The sequence below is a fragment of the Trachemys scripta genome, chromosome 4 (assembly GCF_013100865.1).
Source record: "Trachemys scripta elegans isolate TJP31775 chromosome 4, CAS_Tse_1.0, whole genome shotgun sequence".
In the NCBI taxonomy this organism is placed as follows: Eukaryota; Metazoa; Chordata; order Testudines; family Emydidae; genus Trachemys; species Trachemys scripta.
The window spans coordinates 101,839,860-101,865,107 of NC_048301.1; the positions used below are offsets into that span (position 1 = coordinate 101,839,860).

General features: G+C 40.8%; 1 protein-coding gene across 16 annotated transcripts in view; it reads right to left on the reverse strand.

Moving 5' to 3' along the window:
- PLEKHA7 (pleckstrin homology domain containing A7) overlaps positions 1–25,248 on the reverse strand; it is a gene marked incomplete at its 3' end in the record, with an annotated part of 276,779 nt that overhangs the window by 175,728 nt on the left and 75,803 nt on the right. For 3 of the 16 annotated variants that reach the window (XM_034770158.1, XM_034770157.1, XM_034770156.1), the window contains 1 exon segment: positions 1,768–1,957. Coding sequence is in view for 2 of the 8 variants with exons in the window: in XM_034770151.1 (XP_034626042.1) it covers positions 2,377–2,432 (56 nt within the window). 16 annotated transcript variants of the gene reach the window in all.

Genomic DNA, 25,248 nt, shown 5'->3' on the forward strand with positions numbered 1-25,248 from the left:
GACCATTATTCTTACATAATATCTTATTACTTTTAGAAGCCAGTGTTTTGTGTTAAGGACCCTGATAAGAGCTACATCATCAGACTTGTAGATGTTGAAGACAGTTATAACATGATCTCATATACAGTTTATTTTAAATTGTGCTGTAATGTATAGTATATCTGGATTGTTATGGAAGAGGTTTGCAGTTTTAAGAACAAAATTCACTCATTCTGCTTTTAAATTTTAACATTTTAAATGTTGTATTAGGAAACCTCTTAGAACTGGAGTAATGGAAAAGATAAGGCTTACAAATAAACTCAGTCAATGCAGTGATAATGAGAGTGCTTTCAAAATAATCTTTCCTTATTAAGACTTTCTAAACAGAGCTGGCTGACATTCAATTAACATCCCTTCTACAAACAATCTGAAATATTCTTGATAAAATATTTTTAGTATTGCCACTGTTTGGCTCAGGCATATAAGAACAGGCTGAAGGTCATTTTGAGGATGAAGAAAATAAATCTCAGATAAAAGGAAAATTAATAAATTAATCCCTAGAAAGACAAAGTATTTTAAGAACTCCTATATTTAAAGTTGTGTGTATGTCTTTGTTTACAGTAATCTGAACCTATTATAATTTGAACATTAAAAGCAATGGACCAAACTCATCCACAGTGTAAATCCATTGAAGTCAATAAAATTTACCCCAAGGACGGACTTGGCCTGTCAGGAGTCTTTTTTGTTTGTTTGGGGTTTTTTTCTCCTCTCTCTCTTTTCTTTTGCTTTCAAGACTATAGAACGGCATATATAGTTTGACTAAGAGCTCCTCATCTCACTTTTTCTGAGGAAATTTTTCTTTTGCTTAATTAAACAGGCATTTAGCTGCATTTATGATGCTTACATTTGTTCAGTGTTCGTATTCTTAGAACTTTAAATGACATAATCAAACATTCTAATTTAATAGATAAAACTGAACATGAGAAAACAATGGTTTTGCACACAAATGGAAACTGAGTTAAATCTATCTTATTCACCAAAATATCAAAAATTTCAAGCCCCATCCTGAAAAGCCTTTACTATTGTTTGACCATTGCATTCTGTGCTGCTTTAAGAACTGAATTGATAATTATTTCTGGTGTATTCTTGGTCATATTTCTTTGATCTGAGAGAAAACTATACAACAATTAATTGCCCAAGTAATGCTTTGGTATCCTTTAACATTCTATTATACTAAAATAGTTTGTGTTTTATAAGATAAGTCACCCCTTCAAATGGACTACAAATCAATCTTGTAATTAATAAATAATTGGCAACATAAAACTTGTTTTGTCACATATATTTAACATAGACATATTATTAAACATTTTTTTAGAATGTAAAAAGTCTGGTGCGGCAAAACCCAGAGCTATTCCTGGAAACCAAAAAGTTATAATCTTCCCGAAGTACAACTGTAAGAAAAAATGTTTCAATGATGTGGGAAATTTCTCTACTCTGGAATAATCTATTGTCTTTTTAAAAAATAAATAAATAAATAACACGACCTAAATATTCAGAAGCATCCTCTCAAGCATAAGGACTCAATGATTCATACTTACAGCAACTGAAAAATCTCATGTCATCTCACGTGAATTAAAAAATGTAAGCTGTATAAGATGTTCTGAAAAAAGTCAATAGTAGAAAGGAAAGGACACATGCACAAATATGGAGAATACTATGTTTGATAAATTATAAGAAATAACTAAACTAATTCCCCGGCAGCATTTATAACTTCATTGAGCTTTATACCTGAGCTTCAGATCACTGGATGAATCCAATTATTCCATAAGGCATTTGAATTTCTTCTGTCTCCCTTCTCCAATTACTTTAACAAAACAATATCTAATTTAATATTTACACACTTTCACAAAAGGAAATAGCAAAAATATTAATTCTAAAAGGACAACAATCAACCTCACAGCAAACTCCACAATGACAAATCCCAAGCCTACCCTTCTCTAAAAACTTTAACAAGCTTGGAATATAACTGCTGTAAGAAGCCAACAGCATTAACAGTACATGCCAAAAATATCCTTTGTGAGCTGTTCTAATTGCTCAAGATAAGAAAACAAATTTTCAAAACAGATATTCTCATAACAAAACAGACTTATTAAAAACATAACATTAAATAAACAGCTTACTTTTAAAGGTATAAGTAAGAGTCCTAGTAACTCAATTAAAAGAATTGGCAGAGTATTAATACAGGGTAGTATACCATTTTTCTTGTAGTTTTGAATAGCAGGTTTCTCAGAAATCTACTAAAATACAGAATACACCAAATTTGATAGTGTGTCTCAGCCAACAACTTCCAGCTGTCCAAAGACAAGACGAATAATGATGTGGTGACAAAATACATACCTATAATTGTTTACTTGTAACAGTATCTGCTTTTTAGAAGCAACTACTGCAACCATCAGCTTCAGTCAGTCATTAACCACTCACACAGTCAGTAAATCACAAGCACACACTAATAAGTATTTGGCAGGGAAGCACAGTCATTAAAAGGACAAAGCTCAATTTCTCTCTCTCTCTCTTTTTTTTTTTTTTTTTTTTTTAAACTGCTCAAAAATTTTCAGTTTTGGGATAAGGATTCAAGTCTACTTCTAGGTTAAGACAGAACTGCTGATTTCTCTGAATTTCTAATACCTCATCCCACTATCACTGGAAAAAAGCATCCACATTTCACACTACTGTTTTCCCCCCTTGAATCTTGTCTACATTCCCAATCTTATTGAAATTAATGGCATTAACTTTGCATATGTAAAATGGTAAACCAATTTCATATCAACTTGACATATCTTATTTCAAATCATGTTTCAAATGCATCCAGCTCCTCACACAGGCAATGAGATTTCTGCTTGTATGAAAAAAAATGTAGTGCCAAGCTGTTAAGTTTCTAAAAGTTTCCTGATAAATTTCTCAAGAATCAAAGAATGTTATAATTTTTTTAAGTCAGGTATTTTAATTTTATGTAAAGTATATTCAACTTAATGAAAGTAAATGCAATAGACAATGACTAAACAAATGCCATCTTGCACTAGTTGACCTGGAAATCCTGGCAAACATTTTTCTTGCTTTTTCTGCTCACTCAGTGAGAACACGAAAAAATTAATTTCTCATACTTATAAAGTATCTATATATACACACACATGCTTATAAATGATTCTGTAATTCCTAAATTACCTGATGGGGGAGTTGTAAGAATTTAGGTTAGTAATGTGCTTTGAAAATATAAAGCCCTATATAAATACTAAGTGTTATCATCAAAACCTACCAGCATATAGAATGTTCTTACTGTAATGAGAAGCAACGGGCCACACTGTACAAAAAATATTTTTTAAATGACATGACATCTAGTTGCAGAAGCTCACAAGGTAAAACCTCATCAACTGCGGGCTCCACATTCCTCTAGCATTTTGTATTTTGAGTTGGAATCATATCATCATAACTTATTTTCTGCTTTGACATCATAATGGTATGATGATCCATCAAAAAACATGTCAAGTTATTTTTCCTAAGGACATATTCAGATTAGGAAACAACTAGACAGATAAAAACAAGCTTTACAGCTAGGTCAGAAAGAAGTTGCACCACTTCAGATGTGCATTTCTGATCAATATACTTCTACATAAAATGAAATACTGAAAGTCACAGGAAATATTATGCACGGTTTCTAAACCCTGAAAACATCAAGTATTTTATTTACATTTGTATTTAATGAACCCAGTGCTCTGGATGTATATACTAATATTATAAAAAGTAAAACAAAATGTCCATAAGGTCATAAACTCTCCCAAAACTACAAACACATTATGGGCTGTGGTAAAACTACCAAGAATCCTGTCCATTTCACACAGGTAATGTTTGGGACGCTCTGGAGAGGGAAGAAGTGATGAAGCTCTTGAACCTACAGAAGATACAATTTCATACTTATTAGTTTCTGTAGCTGGTATTGGATAAAGATGGAGCCATAGAAATAGTAACTTAATAGACATCCAAGAAACTTCCCCACAACCACCCAAGTGATTCTGCTAGGTATTGCTTCTTTTCATTAATATACCTATTTGACGTAGACTGCCTCCTCCACATACTATGTTGGACACTGCACGGGCCACTTTTCTTTCCAGTCTCTCTGAATTCCCTTTATTCATAGAATCATAAAATATCAGGGTTGGAAGGGACCTCTGGAGGTCATCTAGTCCAACCCCCTGCTCAAAGCAGGACCAATTCCCAGACAGATTTTTGCCCCCAGATCCCTAAATGGCCCCCTCAGGGAATGAACTCACAACCCTGGGTTTAGCAGGCCAATGCTCAAACCACTGAGCTATCCCTCCCCCTTATTACCACTATTCATCTCTCATTCTCTTCCTCTCTGCCACCCTATCAATTTTGTGATCTCCAGTCTATCAATCTCTTTCATTTCTCTGCTATTCTTAACCCTATGCTTCCATCCCTGACATCTAGTATTTTAGAAATTTAGGATTTGGCCTACTTGATCAGATCAAAGGTCCATCTAGTCCAGCAGGCTCTCTGCAACAGTAGCCAGTACCAGATACTGCAGAAGGAAGTATAAGAAACCATGACGTGGTAAAATATTTAACAGGTCTACCGGGAAAATTTCTTCTTAACTTCCTTAGTTAGAGGTTGGTGTATGCCCTGGTGAAAAATTTTATATCCCTTCAAAACTCCTGTGTTTCATTTATTTCCCGATCTTTAAAAATCCTTACTACCACAATTTTGGATGTTCTCATTATCAAAATAACTACCCTTATTTGTTATTGTATTTTTTAATCATGCTTTCAAAGGGGAAAGGGTTGAGAAGCAGCCTACAATACTTCCTGAAAATTATAATTACACAAAATGCTGGATCCCTCATTAGAAGTGTCCTTGGGATCCTTATTTTTTTCTTAAGAGAAAAGCTGTGCCAAAGATTCATAAACCAAGCTCAGACTTAGATAATGCAAAACCTACACAGCTCTTGTATTATACTTCAAAGAAAATTACCAGACAATCAAGGCCTATTTGAAAGGAAACAGTTTGTTTGGTTATATTAACTTTATCAGAAATTCAAACAGAAACCAATGCATTGACGTATAATATTTCACACAAAAGAAAGAATGGTTACTTACCTTCTGTAACTGTTGTTCTTCGAGATGTGTTGTTCACGTCCATTACACATTAGGTGTACGCGCGCCGCGTGCACGGACGTCGGAAACTTTTTCCCTTAGCGGCTCCTGGCGGGGCCCCCTCCTTCCCGCCAGAGCGGCGCCCCGCTCCAGGGTATATATATCCCTGCCGACCCGACCACTCCGGTTCCTTCTTGCCAGAGACTCCGACAGAGGGGAAGGAGGGTGGGAAGTGTAATGGACGTGAACACCACATCTCGAAGAACAACAGTTACAGAAGGTAAGTAACCGTTCTTTCTTCTTCGAGTGATTGTTCACGTCCATTACACATTAGGTGATTCCCAAGCTTACCATTGGAGGTGGGTAGGAGTCAAGATACAACTGACTGTAGCACGGCCCGACCGACCATCGCGTCCTCTCTGGTCTGGTGATGGATTGCGTAGTGGGCTGTGAACGTGTGCACCGACGACCAGGTGGCTGCCTTACAGATCTCCTGGATAGGGACCTGCGCCAAGAAGGCCGTCGAGGACGCTTGGGCTCTAGTCGAGTGGGCCCGGATCTCCGGGGCCGGAACATTGGCGAGCTCGTAACAAGTGCGTATACAATGCACAATCCATGCCGACAAGCGCTGTGACGAGATAGGCAAGCCTTTCATACGTTCCGCAATAGCAACGAACAGCTGGGGCGATCTGCGGAACGGCCTGGTCCGTTCCAGGTAAAAAGCCAACGCCCTGTGGACATCCAGGGTATGTAGGCTGCGGTGGTGAGGGTCCGTATGGGGTTTGGGAAAAAACACCGGTAGGCAAATGTCCTGTCCCATGTGAAACTGTGTTACCACCTTTGGGAGGAATTTGGGGTGCGGCCTCAGTTGCACCTTATCCTTATGGAACACTGTATATGGTGGTTCCGAAGAGAGGGCTCTCAATTCCGATACCCTTCTGGCCGAAGTGATGGCCACGAGAAACGCCACCTTCCACGAGAGGTGCATAAGGGAGCAAGTGGCTAGAGGCTCAAAGGGGGAACTCATGAGTCTTGTCAAGACTAGGTTCAGACTCCACGTCGGGACAGGCGGGCGCGAGTAGGGAAACACCCTTTCCAGCCCCTTGAGAAATCGGGTCACTGTGGGGTTGGAGAACACTGACACACCCAACTCTCCCGGATGGAAGGCCGAGATTGCAGCTAAGTGAACCCTAATAGAGGCGGGCGCAAGCCCTTGATTTTTTAGGTGCAGAAGGTAGTCCAGGATCGACGGAACCGAGGCTTGTAAAGGCTGTATGCGTTGAGGCTCACACCAGTGGGAGAACCTTTTCCACTTTGCCAGGTAGGTCGCTCTTGTCGAGGGCTTCCGACTATTAAGGAGGATTTGCTGGACTTGGTGAGAGCACCTGTGCTCTGCATCATTCAGCCAGAGAGATGCCATGCCGTGAGATGTAGCGAAGACAGGTTCGGGTGGAGTAGGCGACCTTTGTCTTGCGTGACTAGGTCGCAATGTAGGGGGAGGGTGATTGGATCGGCTATTGACAGCTCCAGCAGGGACGTGAACCAATGCTGGCGTGGCCAGGCCGGGGCGATAAGTATGATCGTCGCCCTGTCCCTGCGGATTTTGAGGAGAACCTTGTGTATGAGTGGGAATGGAGGAAAGGCATATCCCAGGCTCCCTCCCCATGGAATCATGAAAGCGTCTGCTAATGACCCCCGGCTGAGGTTCTGGAACGAGCAGAACTGAGGGCATTGGCTGTTGTCCCTGGTGGCGAATAGATCCACCCGGGGAAAGCCCCACCTCCGGAAGATCGAATGCAGGACGTCTCGCCTCAACGTCCATTCGTGCATTCGGTAGGATCGGCTGAGGCGGTCTGCTAAACCGTTTTGAATCCCCGGAAGATACGTCGCGATGAGGTGTATCGCATGGGCTATACAGAAGTTCCATAATTGGAGTGCCTCGCGACAGAGGGGAGAAGATCGTGACCCGCCCTGCTTGTTTATATAGAACATGGCGGTAGCGTTGTCCGTCAGGACTGCCATGCTGTGACCTTTTAAGGTGGCGCAGAAGGTCTGACAGGCGAAGCGAACCGCTCTTAGCTCCTTCAGATTGATGTGAAGCAGCTTGTCCTCTCTGGACCACAGCCCTTGGGTCCGCAGTTCTCCCAGGTGCGCCCCCCAACCCAAGTCCGATGCGTCTGTTACCAACGTCAGAGTGGGCTGTGGGGCATCGAAGGGGATCCCTTCGCATACCTGTTGGTGATCTAGCCACCAGCGTAGCGAGCCGAGCACCTGGTTTGGGATCGTGACTACCTGATCCAATGGGTCTCTGTTGGGGCGGTGCGTATGGGCGAACCACAACTGTAGGGGCCGAAGCCTCAGGCGGGCATGTCTGACCACGTGTGTGCAAGCTGCCATATGCCCCAGAATCTGCATGCAACACCTTGCCGTTGTCGTGGGGAACATTAGGACCGTGCTTACGGCTCTGTGAATTGACCTGAACCGTGCCTCTGGTAGGCTCGCTTGTGCGGTTACCGAGTCCAGGGTTGCACCTATGAAGTCCAGCCTCTGTGTGGGGACTAACGTGGACTTGGGCACATTGACCCGGAGGCCGAGCTTGTCGAACGTCTGCAGGGCCAGCGTCACGTGAGACCGGACCTCGGCCTCCGACCTGCCCGCGAGTAGCCAATCGTCCAGGTACGGAAATACATGCATCCTTCTCTTTCGAAGGAAGGCTGCTACCACGGACATGCATTTTGTGAACACTCGTGGTGCTGACGCCAGGCCGAAGGGCAGGACCGTAAACTGGAAGTGGCGCTGGTCGACGACGAAGCGCAGAAAACGTCTGTGGGCCGGATTGATTGAGATGTGAAAGTAGGCGTCTTTCATATCGAGGGCAGCATACCAATCCCCCGGATCCAGGGATGGGATAATAGTTCCCAGGGAGACCATACGGAAGCGAGCTTTGATCAGAAACTTGTTGAGATCGCGCAGGTCCAAAATAGGACGGAGGCCTCCTTTTGCCTTGGGGATCAGGAAGTATCTGGAGTAGAATCCTTTTTCCCTTAGGTCTATTGGAACCTCTTCTACTGCTCCAGCAGCGAGAAGGGTCTGAACCTCCTGCTTGAGAAGTTGCTCGTGAGAAGGGTCCCTGAAGAGGGACGGGGAAGGGGGATGGCAGGGAGGGGGCGAGGAAAACTGGAGGGTATAGCCCGCCTTCACTGTGCACAGGACCCATTGGTCAATGTTATGCGCGACCATGCCCGGTAGAAATGGGACAGGCGGTCTTTGAAAGACAGAGGAGGATCCGGAATGGAATATGGTACGCTGTCCTCGGGCGTAACTTCAAAAGCCTGGCTTATTTCCTGGCTGTGGCTTGCCCTGGCCGTGACTCTGGCCCTGGTTAGGCGTATTGTTACGCCTCCGCCTGTTATCCCTGCCTCGACGGCGGTACGGCTCGTGTCGGGGTCGAGGGAGGTATTGCCTTTGCGGCGGCTGGGGTTTAAAGGGCTTACGCTGCGTTACCGGGGTGTGCATACCCAACGACTTAAGGGTCGCTCGGGAGTCCTTAAGGCTATGTAGCCTGGCATCCGTCTGGTCGGAAAACAAGCCCGAACCTTCAAACGGGAGGTCCTGCAGCGTAGTCTGCACCTCCGGCGGGAGACCTGAAGCCTGCAACCACGCCGAACGTCTCATCACGACTCCCGACGCAATTGTTCTAGCCGCAGCATCTGCTGAGTCTAGCGCAGCCTGTAAAGAGGTCTTGGCCACTGCCATTCCCTCCTCCACCAGGGCCGTGAACTCCTGATGCGCGTCAGATGGGAGGGAGTCCTTAAACTTGGCGACTGATGCCCAAGAGTTAAAATTGTGCCTGTTTAGAATCGCCTGCTGATTGGCGCTCCTCAGTTGAAGGCCCCCCGAAGAATAGACTTTTCTCCCGAATAAGTCCAATCTCTTGGCTTCCTTGCCCTTGGGGGCAGGAGCTTCCTGGCCATGCCGCTCCTTTTCATTGACCGCCGAGACCACCAAAGAACAGGGGGACGGATGAAGGAAGAGGAAGTCAAACCCTCTAGATGGGGCGAAGTATTTCCTCTCCACTCCCTTTGCAGTTGGTGCACTGGAGGCCGGTGTTTGCCACACCGTCTTATAGTTGGACTGTACTGTCCGTATAATGGGGAGTGCGACTCTGGAGGGGCCCTCTGGGCTCAGGATATCGACCATGGGGTCATCCTGCTCTACAGTCTCCTCCGCTTGCAAGCCCAGATTGAGGGCTACCCGGCGAAGCAGGTCTTGGTGTGCCCAGTGGTCAATCGGGGGAGGGCCGGACACCAGTGTGCCCGCTACCGCCTCATCTGGCGAGGAGGAAGAGGTCGGGGCCTTCTGCCCATCCTCATTGTCCTGTAAACCTGCGTCAGCCAATTGATCCTCTGCGGCCTAACCCGCAGCGAGGGATTGGGACGGTACCGTACTCGGTGCCGAGTCCACTCCTTCCCGCTCCGGTGGTCTAGAGACCGTTGCCTCCCTATACAATTGCGGGCGATGCCGCGGGGAGCAGGATCGGTACCGGGATGGCCCGGATCTCGAGGCTCTCGATGGGGGCCCTTGTTGGTGGTAGGCCCAGGGTGTCCAGAATGGCCATTGGCTCGGCTGGCCCCATTGGGATTGACCGTAGTCCCTGCTGGCCTGTGACCTATGGACATACCCACCGTATCGGTCAGAGTCAGACCCCGAGACCACTGACGGTGATCTGGAAGGCCACGGTGGCGCCGTCGGATGGTGCCGGTCTGGTCTTGGGGAGTAGCGCCTCCGCGACCAGGATCTGGAACGGTGCCTTGCCGACCTGGAACGGTACCGGTGATCTCGGGACCGGGAACGGCTACGGCTGGTCGGTCTTGGGTAACGAACCGCCGACGCTTCGCGGTGCCGACTCGTGCTTGGTTGCTGAGTCAGTGCCGACCATTTGCTGAAGCCCGACTGCTGCGGTGCTTCCTGCGCCGAGGGCAACCGGGAGTCCACCGAGGCGGAGCTCGACCGGGACCGGACCCTGGAACGGTGCCGAGACGGCGACCGTGATGGGCACACCATCGCCGGCTTGCCTCTGCGCGGCAGCATAGGCGGGGCGCCTTCAGCGCGTGCCGGGGCCTAGACAGACAAGGCAATGAGGTCCTTAGCTGCCTCAAACGTGTCCGGAGTGGAGGGCTGTTCCACGAGCTCCTCCAGCCCTTCCTCCTTGCTCGACGCGCCTGTCCCAGGGCTCGATGGGCCCTTCGGCGCCGGAGCCACTACCGGGGTCCGTGTTGGGGCCATATCGGCCTTAGGGGCACTCGAGGTCTTCACCGGTGCCGCCTTTTTATGCGGGGAGCGACCTCGGGCCTTAGGTTGGCTCTTCACTTTCGCCGGCGAAGACGATCGGCGTCGCGTATTTCCCCGCTGGGTCGGTGCCGCGGTCTTCGGATGACCCACCGACGCCGGTTCCCGCACCGAGGCAGGGGCACTCCGCACGGAGGCAGACGGTGCCGTCGAAGTGGAGGGCTGTAACGCCGTCTCCATGAGCAGCTGCTTAAGGCGAAAGTCCCTCTCTTTTTTAGTTCTGGGCTGAAAAGCCTTACAGATCTTGCAGCGCTCTTTCTGGTGAGCCTCCCCCAGGCAACGAAGACACGAAGCGTGGGGGTCGCTCAATGGCATGGGCCTGCGGCACGTGGCACAAGCCTTGAAGCCTTGGACGTGTGGCATACCCCACCGCCCGGGGCCGGTGCCGGGGCTGAACAACCCACCCCGGCAGGAACTTTAAGTACTCTAATGAGCTGTTAACTACTGACTAAACACTACAACAACTAACTGATAACCGTTAGAACTCTAATTGACTATTGCTAAAGGACACTCTCAGACGAGAGACAGAGTTGTTCCAACGCCGCCACGGACGGTAAGAAGGAACTGGAGTGGTCGGGTCGGCAGGGATATATATACCCTGGAGCGGGGCGCCGCTCTGGCAGGAAGGAGGGGGCCCCGCCGGCCCGACGGGAGCCGCTAAGGGAAAAAGTTTCCGACGTCCGTGCACGCGGCGTGCGTACACCTAATGTGTAATGGACGTGAACAATCACTCGAAGAAGAATGTAGGGAATCATAACCATAGCATTTGAGTGCACAATATGCAACCCACAAAACTAGGTGATGCTCTAAAATGGAAAAAAAATACAAGTCTTAGGCTTATACTGCAAATGTAGAACATAAGTGTTAAAACTGAGAATAGACTAATATTTTCAGCTTCAGCAATATAATCTAAATAGAGAGCAAAGCACATACTGAAATTCCAAATGCATTTTCTCATTTCCAAGAACATTAAAGCCTGTTATTTTGAAGATTATACAATAGACTGAAGATTAGTTAACATTCTCTATAACCTCAGAATATTGAGAAAAGTACAAGTGGTAATTTCATTTGGTTTTATAGCAGTTGTTCCTACTGTGATAGTTAGAATGAGTTGAAGTTTTCATTATAAACTATTGTCTTTAGGGGATTCTAACACAAGTAAAAATTTACTCTAGCATTAAACTTACCAAAACAATCACTCAGCTGAGAAGTCCTCTCTTTTTTCCAATAAAAAGTAGGACTGTTGATTAACTGCAGTTAACCCATGCCATTAACTCAAAAAAATGAATCACGATTAAAAAAATTAATCACAGTTTTAATCACACTGTTGAACAACAGAATACAAATAGAAATTTATTAAATATTTTGGGATGTTTTTCTACATTTTCAAATATATTGATTTCAATTACAACACAGAATACAAAGTGTACAGTGCTCACTTTATATTATTTTTATTACAAATATTTGCTCTGTAAATATGATAAACAAAATAAATAGTATTTTTCAATTCACCTCATAAAGGTACCGTAATGCAATCTCCTTATCGTAAAATGTACATTTTTTTGTTACATAACTACATTCAAAAACAAAACAACGTAAACCTTTAGTGCCTACAAGTCCACTCAGTCCTGCTTTTTGTTCAGCCAATCGCTAAGACAAACAAATTTGTTAACATTTACCGGAGATAATGCTGCTGGTTTCTTGTTTACAATATCACCTGAAAGTGATAACAAGCATTCACATGGCACTTTTGTAGCCAGCCTTGCAAGGTATTTACGTGCCAGATATGCTAAACGTTCATAAGGCCCTTCATGCTTCGGCCACCATTCCAGAAAACATGCTTCCATGCTGATGATGCTCGTTAAAAAATAATACATTAATTAAATTTTGACTGATGTCCTTGGGGGAGAATAGTACGTCTCCTGCTCTGTTTTACCTGCATTCTGCCATATATTTCATGTTACAGCAGTCTTGGATGAGGACCCAGCACATGTTCTTTTTTAGAACACTTTCACTGCAGATTTAACAAAATGCAAAGAAGGTACCAATGTGAGATTTCTAAAGATAGCTACTGCACTCAAACCAAGGTTTAAGAATCTGAAGCGCCTTCCAAAATCTGAGAGGGACGAGGTGTGGAGCATGCTTTCAGAAGTCTTAAAAGAGCAACACTCCGATCCGGAAACTACAGAGCCCAAACCAGACGGTGGCATCTGACTTAGATGATGAAAATGAACATGCGTTGGTCCACATTGCTTTGGATCGTTATCGAGCAGAACCAGTCATCAGCATAGACACATGTCCTCTGGAATGGTGGTTGAAGATGAAGGGACATTTGAATCTTGAGTGCATCTGGCACGTAAATATCTTGCGACGCCGGCTAAAACAGTGCCATGCAAACGTAAACAAACTTGTTTGTCTGAGTGACTGGCTGAACAAGAAGTAAGACTGAGTGGACTTGTAGACTATAAAGTTTTACATTTTGTTTTTAAGTGCAGTTATTTTTTGTACATAATTCTACATTTACATGTTCAATTTTCATGATAAAGAGAGTGCATTACAGTACTTGTATGATGTGAATTGAAAAATACTATTTCTTTTGTTTTTTACAGCACAAATATTTGTAATAAAAAATAAATATAAAGTGAGCACTGTACTCTGTGTTGTAATTGAAATCAATATATTGGAAATGTACAAAACATCAAAAAAATTAAAGAAATAGTATTATATTATTGTTTAACAGCGCAATTAATCACAATTAATTTTTTAAATTGTGTAATTAATCGTGATTATTTTTTTTAATCGCTTGACAGCCCTAATAAAAAGCCATCCCTTTTTTAAACGAAAGCTTAGTTTAAAGTATATTTTAAGGAAAAGAAAAGGTAGGTTTTCACTGCCTTTGATATTTTGCATTTGCGCACTTCCAATGTAGCTTCTATATAGAAAATTAAAAAGCATACATATACACATACATATATAAATTTTGCAGATGCCACGCAAAATCCTTGCCACCATGTAAAATGCCATATAAACCTTTCAAGCAACTTCTAAGCTTTGGCTGAGTCCTCTGTATTGAAGTGCATTTTACCCAAAGAAATTTACTATACATTTAATATTCATGGGGGGCCTTATTCAGCACTAGTGTTTCACACAAAAATCCAAAATAGTTTTGTGTGAGAAAGGAAAATTAAACAGGGAGCTAAATTAGTTTATGGTACATACATGTTTGGCCAATTGATCACAGTCCAGTTTTCTTATATAAAATGTGCAAGATCTAGACTGGTCAAAAGCCATAACTCCTATTAGCTAACTAATTTTTTTTTAAATCTGCTAAAGCACATCTTCCCCAAACAAGAAATCAGAGCAAACCCTCAGATAAAAAAGTAATGTTAAACTTTGTAACACAAATTAATATGGAAGCATCAACTTCACTAAACATGACAAAAACCAACAAAACCAAACATTTATAATTGTTTAGACTCAATGCCATCATTAAGGGAAGCAAGTGCTTGGAATATACGTAGTCTGAATCCGCATAACTTCAGTAACTCATTACTTAATTCTCCAATTGAGTAGGGCTTGCAGAATGAAAGGCAACTTCCCCTCCCGTAAAAGCCATCACCAAAACACAAAATCTAGGTCATGCTTTTGGTATTGTCAAAGTCTAATGGTTAAATTTCTTTCACGTTGAAACATCTACCAAATAATGAAGAAAAAAAATTACTTGATCAGTCATTCTCAGTTTCTGATGATGGATATACCCTAACGGAATTACATGTCAGTTATGGGCGGGGGGGAAGAAGTACAAGCCAATCAGTGCAAAGCAATTAATTCCCCATTCTTACAGATGAGTAGACTAGATTAGGATCAACTCTAATCTCAGACAGCAACATCATCTTCTGCAGCAATTGATGATATGGGATACAAAAGTATGTATAGTTAGACAAATTAAATAAAACAAGTTTAGTTATTTTAAAAAGTATGTCTAGCACAAACATGCAGTAGCTAACAAAGCATACTAATTACATGTGGCCAAATCACTGGCATATCTTCCAGAAGTAGCTCTGGGTATATCTACTATCTGGGTTCCCTGTAGCTCTCTCAAATAGGTTTTCTTATCATTTATGCTGAAAATCTGAGAGGTCAGAAACATAAAACCTTGAAACTGAGATTGAGGCCTTGGCTACACTGGCAGTGTACAGCGCTGCAACTTGCTGCGCTCAGGGGTGTGAAAAAACACCCCCCTGAGCCCAGTGAGTGCAGCGCTGTAAAGCACCAGAGTAATCAGAGCCTGCAGCGCTGCACGCTTGCTCGCAGTGATGCTATTCCCCTCGGAGAGATGGAGTACATACAGCGCTGCGAGAGCTCTCTCGCAGCGCTGGCGGCGCGACTACACTCGCGCTTCACAGCGCTGCCACAGCAGTGAAGTCCCGAGTGTAGCCAAGGCCTGAAACAAAACTTTCACAATTAAAAAGCTTACTAATATATTACATGATTTTCTGTAAAAATCAGTGTCAGCAGCCAAACACAAAGGAGAAGGAACAGGATATTCTGTTCTCCCATATAATAAAAAAATATATAATCAGCAAAGAAACTGATGTAACTTTTAATAATAGCCCTTTGCAAGTTTGAAAGTGAATGAAAATTAAATGTTAAAAACGTGAGAAAAAAAAAAAACATTGGCTGTGTTTTTTAAAAGAAACTGGCCACAAATATGCTACATTTGTTGATTTGTTCAAATTTCAATTATTTGTTTTCAGTTTTGGTCACCTCATCTAAAAAGGATGTAGAAACAAGAGAGATTCCCAAACAGCAACCAAATGTAGAAATTAGTCTGGTTGGCTGGCTAGGGGGGCTTGGGGGTTTTTGTATGTTTGTTTTATTTTGTAAAGAGAGAGTGGGGTTCCATATAAACAGATTTTGGGTTGTTACTGTACAGCATTCTAGGATTATTTAATTTTAAAAGGGAAAACAGATGTATATGTGAACAGTATAGAGGAGGGAAGAAGGTAGAGAAAACAGTTCTCACATTCCTGACCTACAATACAAAGGGGAAAAGGACACTCAAAGGAACAAAAATATAACACATTACATAACAAATAATTAACCTGTGAAATACACAACCAGGGGTATTACTGTGCACTGCGACTGTATAAACAGAATGCTAGTCAAACATCAGAGACCATTGCTGTGTACCCCCATATTTAGTGTAGTTTTTAAATTTTTGTCCCAAAATTTTAGTATACTCTGATGGAATATGCCAAAATCATTACTATAATGTACATCTCTACCCCGATATAACGTTACCTGATATAACACAAATTCAGATATAACGTGGTAAAGCAGCGCTCTGGGGGGGCGGGGCTGCGTGCTCCAGCGGATCAAAGCAAGTTTGATAGAACACGGTTTCACCTATAACGTGGTAAGATTTTTTGGCTCCTGAGGACAGCGTTATATCGGGGTAGAGGTGTAGTTATGTTCCCCATTTTTAATTGCCCATTGCCAACCATTACTGAAGTTCCCAAGTATTAAGTAGAATACTTTGAAATACAAACAAATGCTACATCCAAACTCTAAGTGGGTTGGTTATTTTGGAAGAATTTTTGTTCTCTGACTTGAGTGCCACAGTTTGTTTGTTTATTAACTGGAAAAATGCACAGGTATTCTTATGCATCTTTTCTTAGAAACCCCACAAAAAAGCTTATTGCAAGCTGGGCTGTTTCTCTTTACAGAGAGAAAAGCATCAGCAGCACAGAGCCATGAACACAAGTATTCTCTTTTACACTTCACCTTACATTTTCCAAGTGCCAGGGCTTGGAAGATTCCAAAATCATTCCTTCTTGCAGTGAATTTAATTCACAGTATGCTATTAACTCTGCAAATTTGTTCGAGAAATTTTAAATATGGTAGCACCTGCCTTTTCACCTACATGATACTGAATTGTTTTTAAGTGATAGAATAAACACCTTTGTACAGAGGAAGTTAATCATATTTAACAGATTTCCTCATGATGGCAGCATAAACCATCCTGAATTGTGTTTTAGTGGCAACATACCCACCCCCTTGTTCAAGCACAACAACGAGATCAGAACTGCTCTTGAAAGTATTTAAATTAGTTGTAAACCATCTTTTTCTCATACTATCACCTATGTGTTTATCTACTAGCTTTTTATTCACTCAATAACACTACTACAAAGTACTGCATAGACCAATATATGAAATGAGTTTACTCAGACAAGGGCAGTGTCAGTCGGCAGAACATTTTGCCATTTTGTCTCAGTTTGTGGAGGCACCTCACTCACAGTGTAATTGATTTTTCAAGAAAAAGGTTTTGTTTATAAAAGCAAGGTAAACATCTATCTGCATGAACAACTGGCAAATTGAGACTTTCACTGAAGTTCTAGGATATTCAGATGAATTATTTTCCCTCAAATTTTAAAATGGTTGGGCATTATAAAGAGTACAATACCATCACTTCGAAGATGGAAGAAGCTCAAACAGACTTCTTAGAAATAAAAACAACTTTAAAACCCCTAATACAGCTGTGGTAGGAGGACACTAAAGGTGCTGCATTTTGTCTTACTGATGCACAGCACTAAATTACTGTCTCGAGTCTGTCTAGAAAAAAAAATGTCATCAGCATAACTTAAGGTGTGAATTTAAAATAGTGCAAAAAGCTGTGTGGACAAGCTTATTTAGCTTTACAAGTGGCTTATTTCAGTTTAGGTTACATTGACTAGGAATAAGTTTAAGCTAAACCAAAACAGGAGTGGTTGTGCAGCCCTTTTAAATTATATTGGTTTAAAAGCTGGTTCAGGTTATACCGGTGCAATTTACTCTTATAGACAAGCCCTAAGACAGCAGGCCAATTCTTGCTATTCCTCAATTCAGGCACCACAGTGGTTAAATGAAGGAATCTTACAAATCCTTCAGGCTGAAGGTACGTTGCCACTTATCCCATTTCTGGAAGTGGATAAGAAATTGGAGAACACACGCAGAGAATAAAAGAAGGAAAATTAGATTTGTCTATTCTGTATAAACTAAGAGCCAGGAGGAATACTGAGACAAATATGTAACTGGTCAACACCGAACTAGACCAGGTATACCAGAAAAATGTGCATATCTAGTACATCTTTGTATATTATACTTGGTATGCCGTGACATTCTATCTATGTTATGGTAAGAAGGGCAGCTGAGGTCCATTCTGTAATACAAAATCAGGTTACATTGATACATAAGTGCAAGGTTAATCCCAAGATAGGCATAGATATATTTATTAGTTATTTTATTTATTTATTTATGGATGGGTAGGGAGGGAGTGGTTATGTTTACCAGGCTAAAGCAGAAACAAGAACTACCAGTGTCTCAAGTTCTAGGCTGTATGTTCCCAGTACAGATAATCAGCATATAACAAATCAAATGAAGACAAAACAGTTTAAAGCAAAACTTATCCCCTTTATTAGTTATGGCTTCTACCTATAGACTCTTGCTGTAAATCCTTCCATTTTTTCTTCTTCATAATCTTCTGCAGGATAATTAAATACACCAGCTCTGATTGACAAATCAGAGTCACAACTTCACCTAATTACCACAGCTGGTGGGTTTTTTTCCACCAAAGGATGAAGCCTCAAAGGGTATCCCCATATCCTTCAGTAGTAAACAGAAAATATAAATTGAGAAAATAGTAAATCCTTCACGTTAAACAGAAGAATTACTGGTCTTAAATTCAAAATTTCCCCAGGCGTCAGTGGTATTATTTATTACCCTACATTTGAATTACAATCTCTCTGTTCCTTTAAATAAGCTGGTAGTTTAACTCTGGGGAAAGGATGTGATCTAAAAACCCACATATACAGTAGAAACCATGATTCTGGAAACAAAATTATTCTAAAAGCGTTTTAATTATATAGCCAAATTTTCATGGCAACAAATTCATAGACCAGCATGAGGTTAACTTGTAAATGTCAAGCACTTACAGCCGGGTACTTGGTTAAGTAAGGTAGGATCTTTTCACCTTTAAAGCATCAAATATTTTTTAAAAGATTTTATATTTAGCTGGCAGAGCACATGATTGAAGTCTAAAAGTTAAAATAGTTGTTAGAAGCAAAATATTCCTGTTAAAAAAAAATAGGTAATAAAGGAAAGGGGGAAATCCCCACATCCCAACCCCAAGCCATCCAAGAGGAGAGCTTGAAAATTCAGCTTCAACCAAAAACAAAATGCCCCCCCCCCCCCAATTTACAAAACCCACAACAAAGGGACACTTGCCAAAACCCACTGCAATTAACTGCAATTTTTGACTCTGTCACCTTAAAAGGTGAAGTTTAATTCCATAAACTGAGGAGGGCTGCATTTGGAGAAAGTTAAGAGGTACTGGTAATGGATTCCTCTGTAGAATGCTAGAGTATCAAACATTTAAGACCTAACGACCTAAGGCACAGCATACTGAAGCCCATTAACAGACTAGTCTCAAATATGTCACTAGACTAATCAATTTGCATTTGCAATATATGTAGAAAGAGCTGTCTTTACTAATAAACATGAATGTAAAAGGATTTGAAGTGTCATAATTCTTGAGCCAGATTACCTAAAGAAAATAAATTTTAATTTTTAAAAAGATACAAGATTGCTCAATGATGTGTTTGTCTGTATCAATTTCTCCCCTCCTCCAACAAAACACAACAGAATTATTTTACGTTTATGAAAATGACAGCAAGCAGTGCTGAATCAAATTCCAAAAACAAGATCTGACATGGTTATGGGAGAGAACGTGAACACAATTTACATCAAAATCAGTGACAAATCAATTCAGTGAAACTGAATTTAGCTCAGTAAAAGCATTATTACATTCCACTGTCTTAATTACAAACATGATTATGCAACAAAAGACCCACTGTTGATCTCTAATCTAATCTGTGTGCCTACCAAGAATGAAAGTACAAGCTTTTTATCAGTGAGCTGCTCTTTGGCTTGATTTTAACTCATCTCAACTTGTAACTCATTTCCTTTGTTTAAAAAAAAAAAAAAAAAACCTGACAAGGGCTTTAGCAATCATATCGGAAACAATTCATTTACCATGTATTCAGTGAATAGTAGTCAAGACCCTCAAACAGTTTATTAGACCTCTATCTTCTATGTTGTTGTAAAAAAAAAAAAAAAAAAAAAAAAAAAAAAAAAACATAAATTAGGGCTAGGAATAGGTTTTCAGGTGTTATCTAAACATCACTCTTAACAGTAACCTGGTGAAGTGCAGAACACCCGACAGTGAAATAACTGATAACAAACCAATGGATTTACACCAGCATGTAACATCAGAGGTCTGAGGCACTTTCACAAGACAAAATAATATTGGCTCAGCACCACCTGGTAAGAGGTAATCAGAAAATCTGAGGGTCTATTTCCTGCCTTTCCCCCCATATTCCCTATCGGGAAGGAACCAAATCCAAGCATATGTTTTTTTAAAGGAAAAATCCCTTTTCTCCAGGAAGGGACAGATTGTGAAAATAGTTTTTAAAAACCACCAGAGATGAACCGGTGAAATACACTGAAGCACGCATTCTCCAGGCAGCTACATGCTTTAAAAAACAGCACTTGACAATCTCCAGCCAGGATTAGGGAAATCTAATAAATTCCAATGTCTGACATCATAACGTTCAAATTTTAATGTTAACAGGAGTTGAATGGCTAAGATTCCACACACTATGTTGTAATTTACTTATCCAGTTTTGACCTTGGGAAACAATCTGATAGTGTCAGGTTTGTTTTCTTACATGAAGATAATTTGCTATATTGCTTTTCAGTAAAATTACAAAGGAATATAATGTTGGCATTTCTTGAATCTGAAGCCTTCATTCATCTTAAGCACATTTCTCCTTTTTGTGAATGTCAAATCTTTTTGATCTTTGAACCTAAGGACTAAGTTAAGTAAGAATAGGTCTAAAATAACAAGAATAAACATGAGTACTGCTGGAAGTTCTAAAGAAAGATGAAGGTATTTATGTATCGTTTATCGCAGTATCTGAGCATATTACAATATTTAATGTATTTAGCTTCACGTGTTCTTGTGAGATAACCATTATGTTGATGTGATAGATGGCGAACTTGAAACTCAAATCAAAATTTTAAAAATCTACTTGCCTAGGTAAATAGGAAACTTTCCCTGATAAGTGGGTCAGGCCCAAATATCAACTTTTGCTTCATTTAACCTTTTATTTGAAAAGCATTTCTAATCCTTATGAGTGTAAAGATAACCTTCCAAATGAATCCAATGCAGTGTTGTGATCCTTACTCTGCACACATCTCCAGTGCATGTCTTGCTACTGATAGCTTTCAAAAACAGCAGCAGAGTGAAATTAACAAAATATGGATTCACTTCTCAGCTTCTTTTCAGAAGCCTAGCAGTAAAGCATGAAACAGACAACAGGCATGTCAATTTCAATCTGCCTCTCCTTACCACCAGAAGTAGACACAATGAAGCTGTTCACATGGGAAGACAATGCAAAAAAACAGGCCATGGAAGCAGCAGATCAGAAAAATGTAGCCTCCCATGGCAGCAACCAGGAGCTGAGGGAGTGAGAATAGCAAATAGCTCCCCCATCAACACCACTGCAGTTAGGATCTTGGCTGGGGTATATGGGAGAGCAAAGTGAGAACGCTTTTTTTCTTTCCAGCAGCCAGAAATGGAAAGGTGTGGAAAAGGAAGTATCAAATGTATCTGACACCTACTAGCCAGAAAGCAAGGTCGCTGGATCGGATTCTCTTAAGAATTCTTTCCTAGTACATGATAATGGAAATGGGCGTTATCCCGGATATTGCTGATGGGACTAGGTGATGTTCTAATATAGATATCCATATAGTAGTTAAACAATTACGCTAAACATTCATCTACACTCAGAAGATTGCTTAGAATTATTTTAGCTGTAGTTTTCCAGGAAGGTAACTGCCCTTAAAAACATACAAACTACATACAAAACACCAGCTACTACATCAATTAATTCTAATAGACTACCCTTCTCAGTTCAAGAGATCTTCCTCTTCCACTTAATGTGACAGTGGCCATGGCAGTGCACACCTCCTTTAAAAATCCAGACAACATGTAATCTCTAGAATCAGGCAAGCCTAAATACAGTCTTTGATCCTACTGCACTAGAAAGTAATCAATCTATTATGAACCATGTTTACAATTATAAATTGCAAGAATATGCTTGTCTACCTTTTATTATTATTTAAATAGGCATTTACTCACTAAAAGCAATTCTGTGGATCATATAAAGCAAGTTTTAGCTTTGCTCTACTCTCCTAATGACTCTTGATAATGTTGAGTTTGTATGAAAAGTATCATGGTTTTACAAAGGGGATTACTCTACAAGCTTCTGAGATTACTAAATCCACTAGTGTTGCATTATGAATAATTGTAACTCCCTTTCAGTGAGTTTTGAATAAATTAGCTCCTCTGTCTTCTTGGCAATCACCAGCTCTTTAGCAAGAGTAATTGAAGTGCCAGGTAGCCTCATCTGCCCCTCAAGATATTATTACCTGGTTGAACGTTTATGGGCATCATGGCACGGGGTGGATATACAAAATTAGGGGTTTTTTTTAAGTTAGGCTTAAGCACATCAGGAAAAAAATTAACTTTTAGATGTTGAGTGCTTTAAATAGTAACACTTTACAATTTCTTAAATTTAGAATTTATAAAAATGACACATTAATCTCCCAAATGAGAATTATCTCTCACCTTAAATCCAAACCTAACAATGCAACAAAACTTTCTATGCCACTTGGCATTCAGAGGTGTACTAAAACACATCCAAAGAGCAATCATTTAATTCATCTCAGTAAAAATTCATGTGAATTTCATTTTAGAAGTTATATATTAATCCAATGAAGAAGCAGTGCTTAGCATTGTGATACTTCAGTCTTTTCAATCCCTAAATCAAGACTACACTAAAATGGAACAACTACTGAAAAGTCTTTCCTCTGAAGAATTGTTGTCTACTGCTATTTATAGATCCCTGTGCAGATACAAAATTTGTATCCACATCCAATCACAAACATGGTCTGCGGATATAAAAAGTGGGTATCCGCAGATTGGTAAGCCTCTAGCTAGTTATACTTCATTAACTATGTTCAGTTCTTGCCCACAGAATTCCATTTTAAGAACAGCATGTCTCTTTATTAGAATTATCTTTGTAGCATTTCAAATAAAGCCATAATAGATTTTAGCACAATTCTAAATTATTATTATATGGAATTATAAAGACCTTCATCACCATAATGCTTTAGCTTAATAAGGGAACATGTTTTCTGCAGCCTGTAATCAGCTACTCTGAAAAAAAAGAAAGCTAGAAGACCAAATGCCAGGGATTTCAAGACAACTGAATCAAGGGACACATCATACAATATTAAACATGGCCAGACTTTGGAGTCACATCTTTCTGGCAGGATCAAACTACAGGAGTGAGGATCCATTAATAACATTACTCTCTCTACTGCAGTCTAAATTTTATTCCCAAAATCATGACCAAGAAGTTAAAACATTCATATTAGCTTTTGTTAAACTGTACTCTAGCAATTAATTCTGGTGTTCTTGACATAAAGGTGAACTTTTATTTATGGTATTATCATTCATTGTACCTTTCAAAATTTCTGAGCTCATGGACAGTATACAACAGTAGAACATTTCACTTAATAGAAACTCAAAAGGGTATTCAACGGACAATTTTCTAAATGTCTTTGCATATGTCCATTGGGAATACTAATATGTATTTCTTAATAAACTTATTTGCAATTCTACTTGGTAAAGTCTAGATACTTTCTTTTGTATTGGGCTTACTCTGCCTATTTCCCGGATACTCTGGACTAACTTGAATTAATGTAAATGCACTGTACTTAAAGGTTGTGTGGCAGAAGTAATTGTATTAGATTAACTTCAAGTCTCAGGTTCGGCCCTTTAAATGTCGAACACATTTGAAAAAATATCGTGTCCTGATTTAATTTTATTTTTAAATCAAGGTTATGCAGAAAACCAAGAAATGATTCTGACCAAATCAGGGAAAGAAAATAAAAGCCACTGAAATGAGTGAGATTTCAAAGAGAATCAGATAAAGAAAATGAATTTGAGGATGTGGAAAAGTCAAAGAAAGCTGACTGAGGATTCAGAGACTGGTGAGTGGTTGACTTGCCTTTCCATGAACTGTTTGCATCTAAAAATGTGATAGGGCAAAAATCTTTTAAAATCAAATAGGTAATCTGCTCTGTCTTAATTATCTGAACATTTTCCTAAAACCTGCTAGAATATTCAGTCTTCTCCCACAGTAGGGGAATTCAGACTAGACACCTTCTTTGATCAAACTGTAGGGATATTAAAGAAGGTACTAACAGTGATTCCCCCAAGAGACAGTGACCCCCTCATAATTTGGCCCTCACACTTTAAAATCCAACAGTTTCACCAAGTACAAAAATCTCTTGGGTCTTCTGTTAAAACTTGTAAGCTACTGTCTGTAGAAACCATTGATTATATCTATCCTGTGACTACTATGTAAAACTTACAAACAAGTTAACTGACTTTGTTATACAATGTAAACAAACACTATAAGCTGTTAAGTGACTTTCACTTCATTCAATGGCTCCTAGGACAGACCCCCACCCTCTGTGATTAAAGGGCCGGGAGTCTCAAATGAATTAGCACACACTCTGAAAGTGGTGGACAGTAGATTAAAATATGGTTAAGGGATGGAATGTATGCTGATGAATGCTTGATATACATGGATGGTTAGGGAGGTGCCAGCCTAGAAAAGGAGTATCCATCGGCCGAAGAATGTGTCAAGTGGATGACCAGAAACCCCCGGAGGGTAAACTGGGACCCACCCCATCACCTGGAAGGATGAGAAACACAAACTTTGGACAGTGTGGAGCCACCAGGAATGTGCCACTTTGGACAGGAATGTGCCATCTGCTGATTGAGTCAGCAACAGCAGGATGAAACAGCTCCCATAGACTAACATAGGAACTAATTCCTATAAGAATGGACTCTAAAGACTGATGACTTTGAGTCTCTGGTTCTGCTGCCAGCCTCCAGGAGCATCAGGTGCACCTGACACAGACTCGGCTCCATCCTCATGACCAAGATACCTGGCCAGTAACTTGGCATGAGCAACTTCTAGGCTGGTAACTATAACACCTATACAGAACTTGAATGAATGATTGTGTGAATGAATCTCTCTCTCTCTCTCTCTCTCTCTCTCTATATATATATATATATATGTATGTGTGTATGTATAAGAAATAAGTAGTCAAACAACGTTGTTTACTTTATCTTTTGCTTTATCAGTATATTTACAATAAATGTGGCATCTTTGCCTTATCCCTCTTAATAAGATCCTGCTGGTTTTTATTCTATTGGTATAACAAAACCAGGGATGATTTAATGAATGGAAATGACATTTTAAAGCACTTACAGATAATTTAACTAAGAGTTAAGCTAATATCCTAGATTTGCCATAGTCAGGATTCAGGCCAGGACATGAGATGGAAAACAGCTTTAGTGGCACTGATGGTCCCTACTGCTAATGGAAAATCAGCAAATATCCATTCGCATCCTCCTGGGCCTCTCTGCACCATTCAACACTGTCAACCATGAGATGGTGGTGTTCCACTTGAGAGACTTAAGGGGAGGAAGAGGGGGTACATGGGAATGCGCTAAAATGGTTTGAGTCCTTCCCGGAGGGATAGTTAACAGAATCTCCACCACTAGATCCAT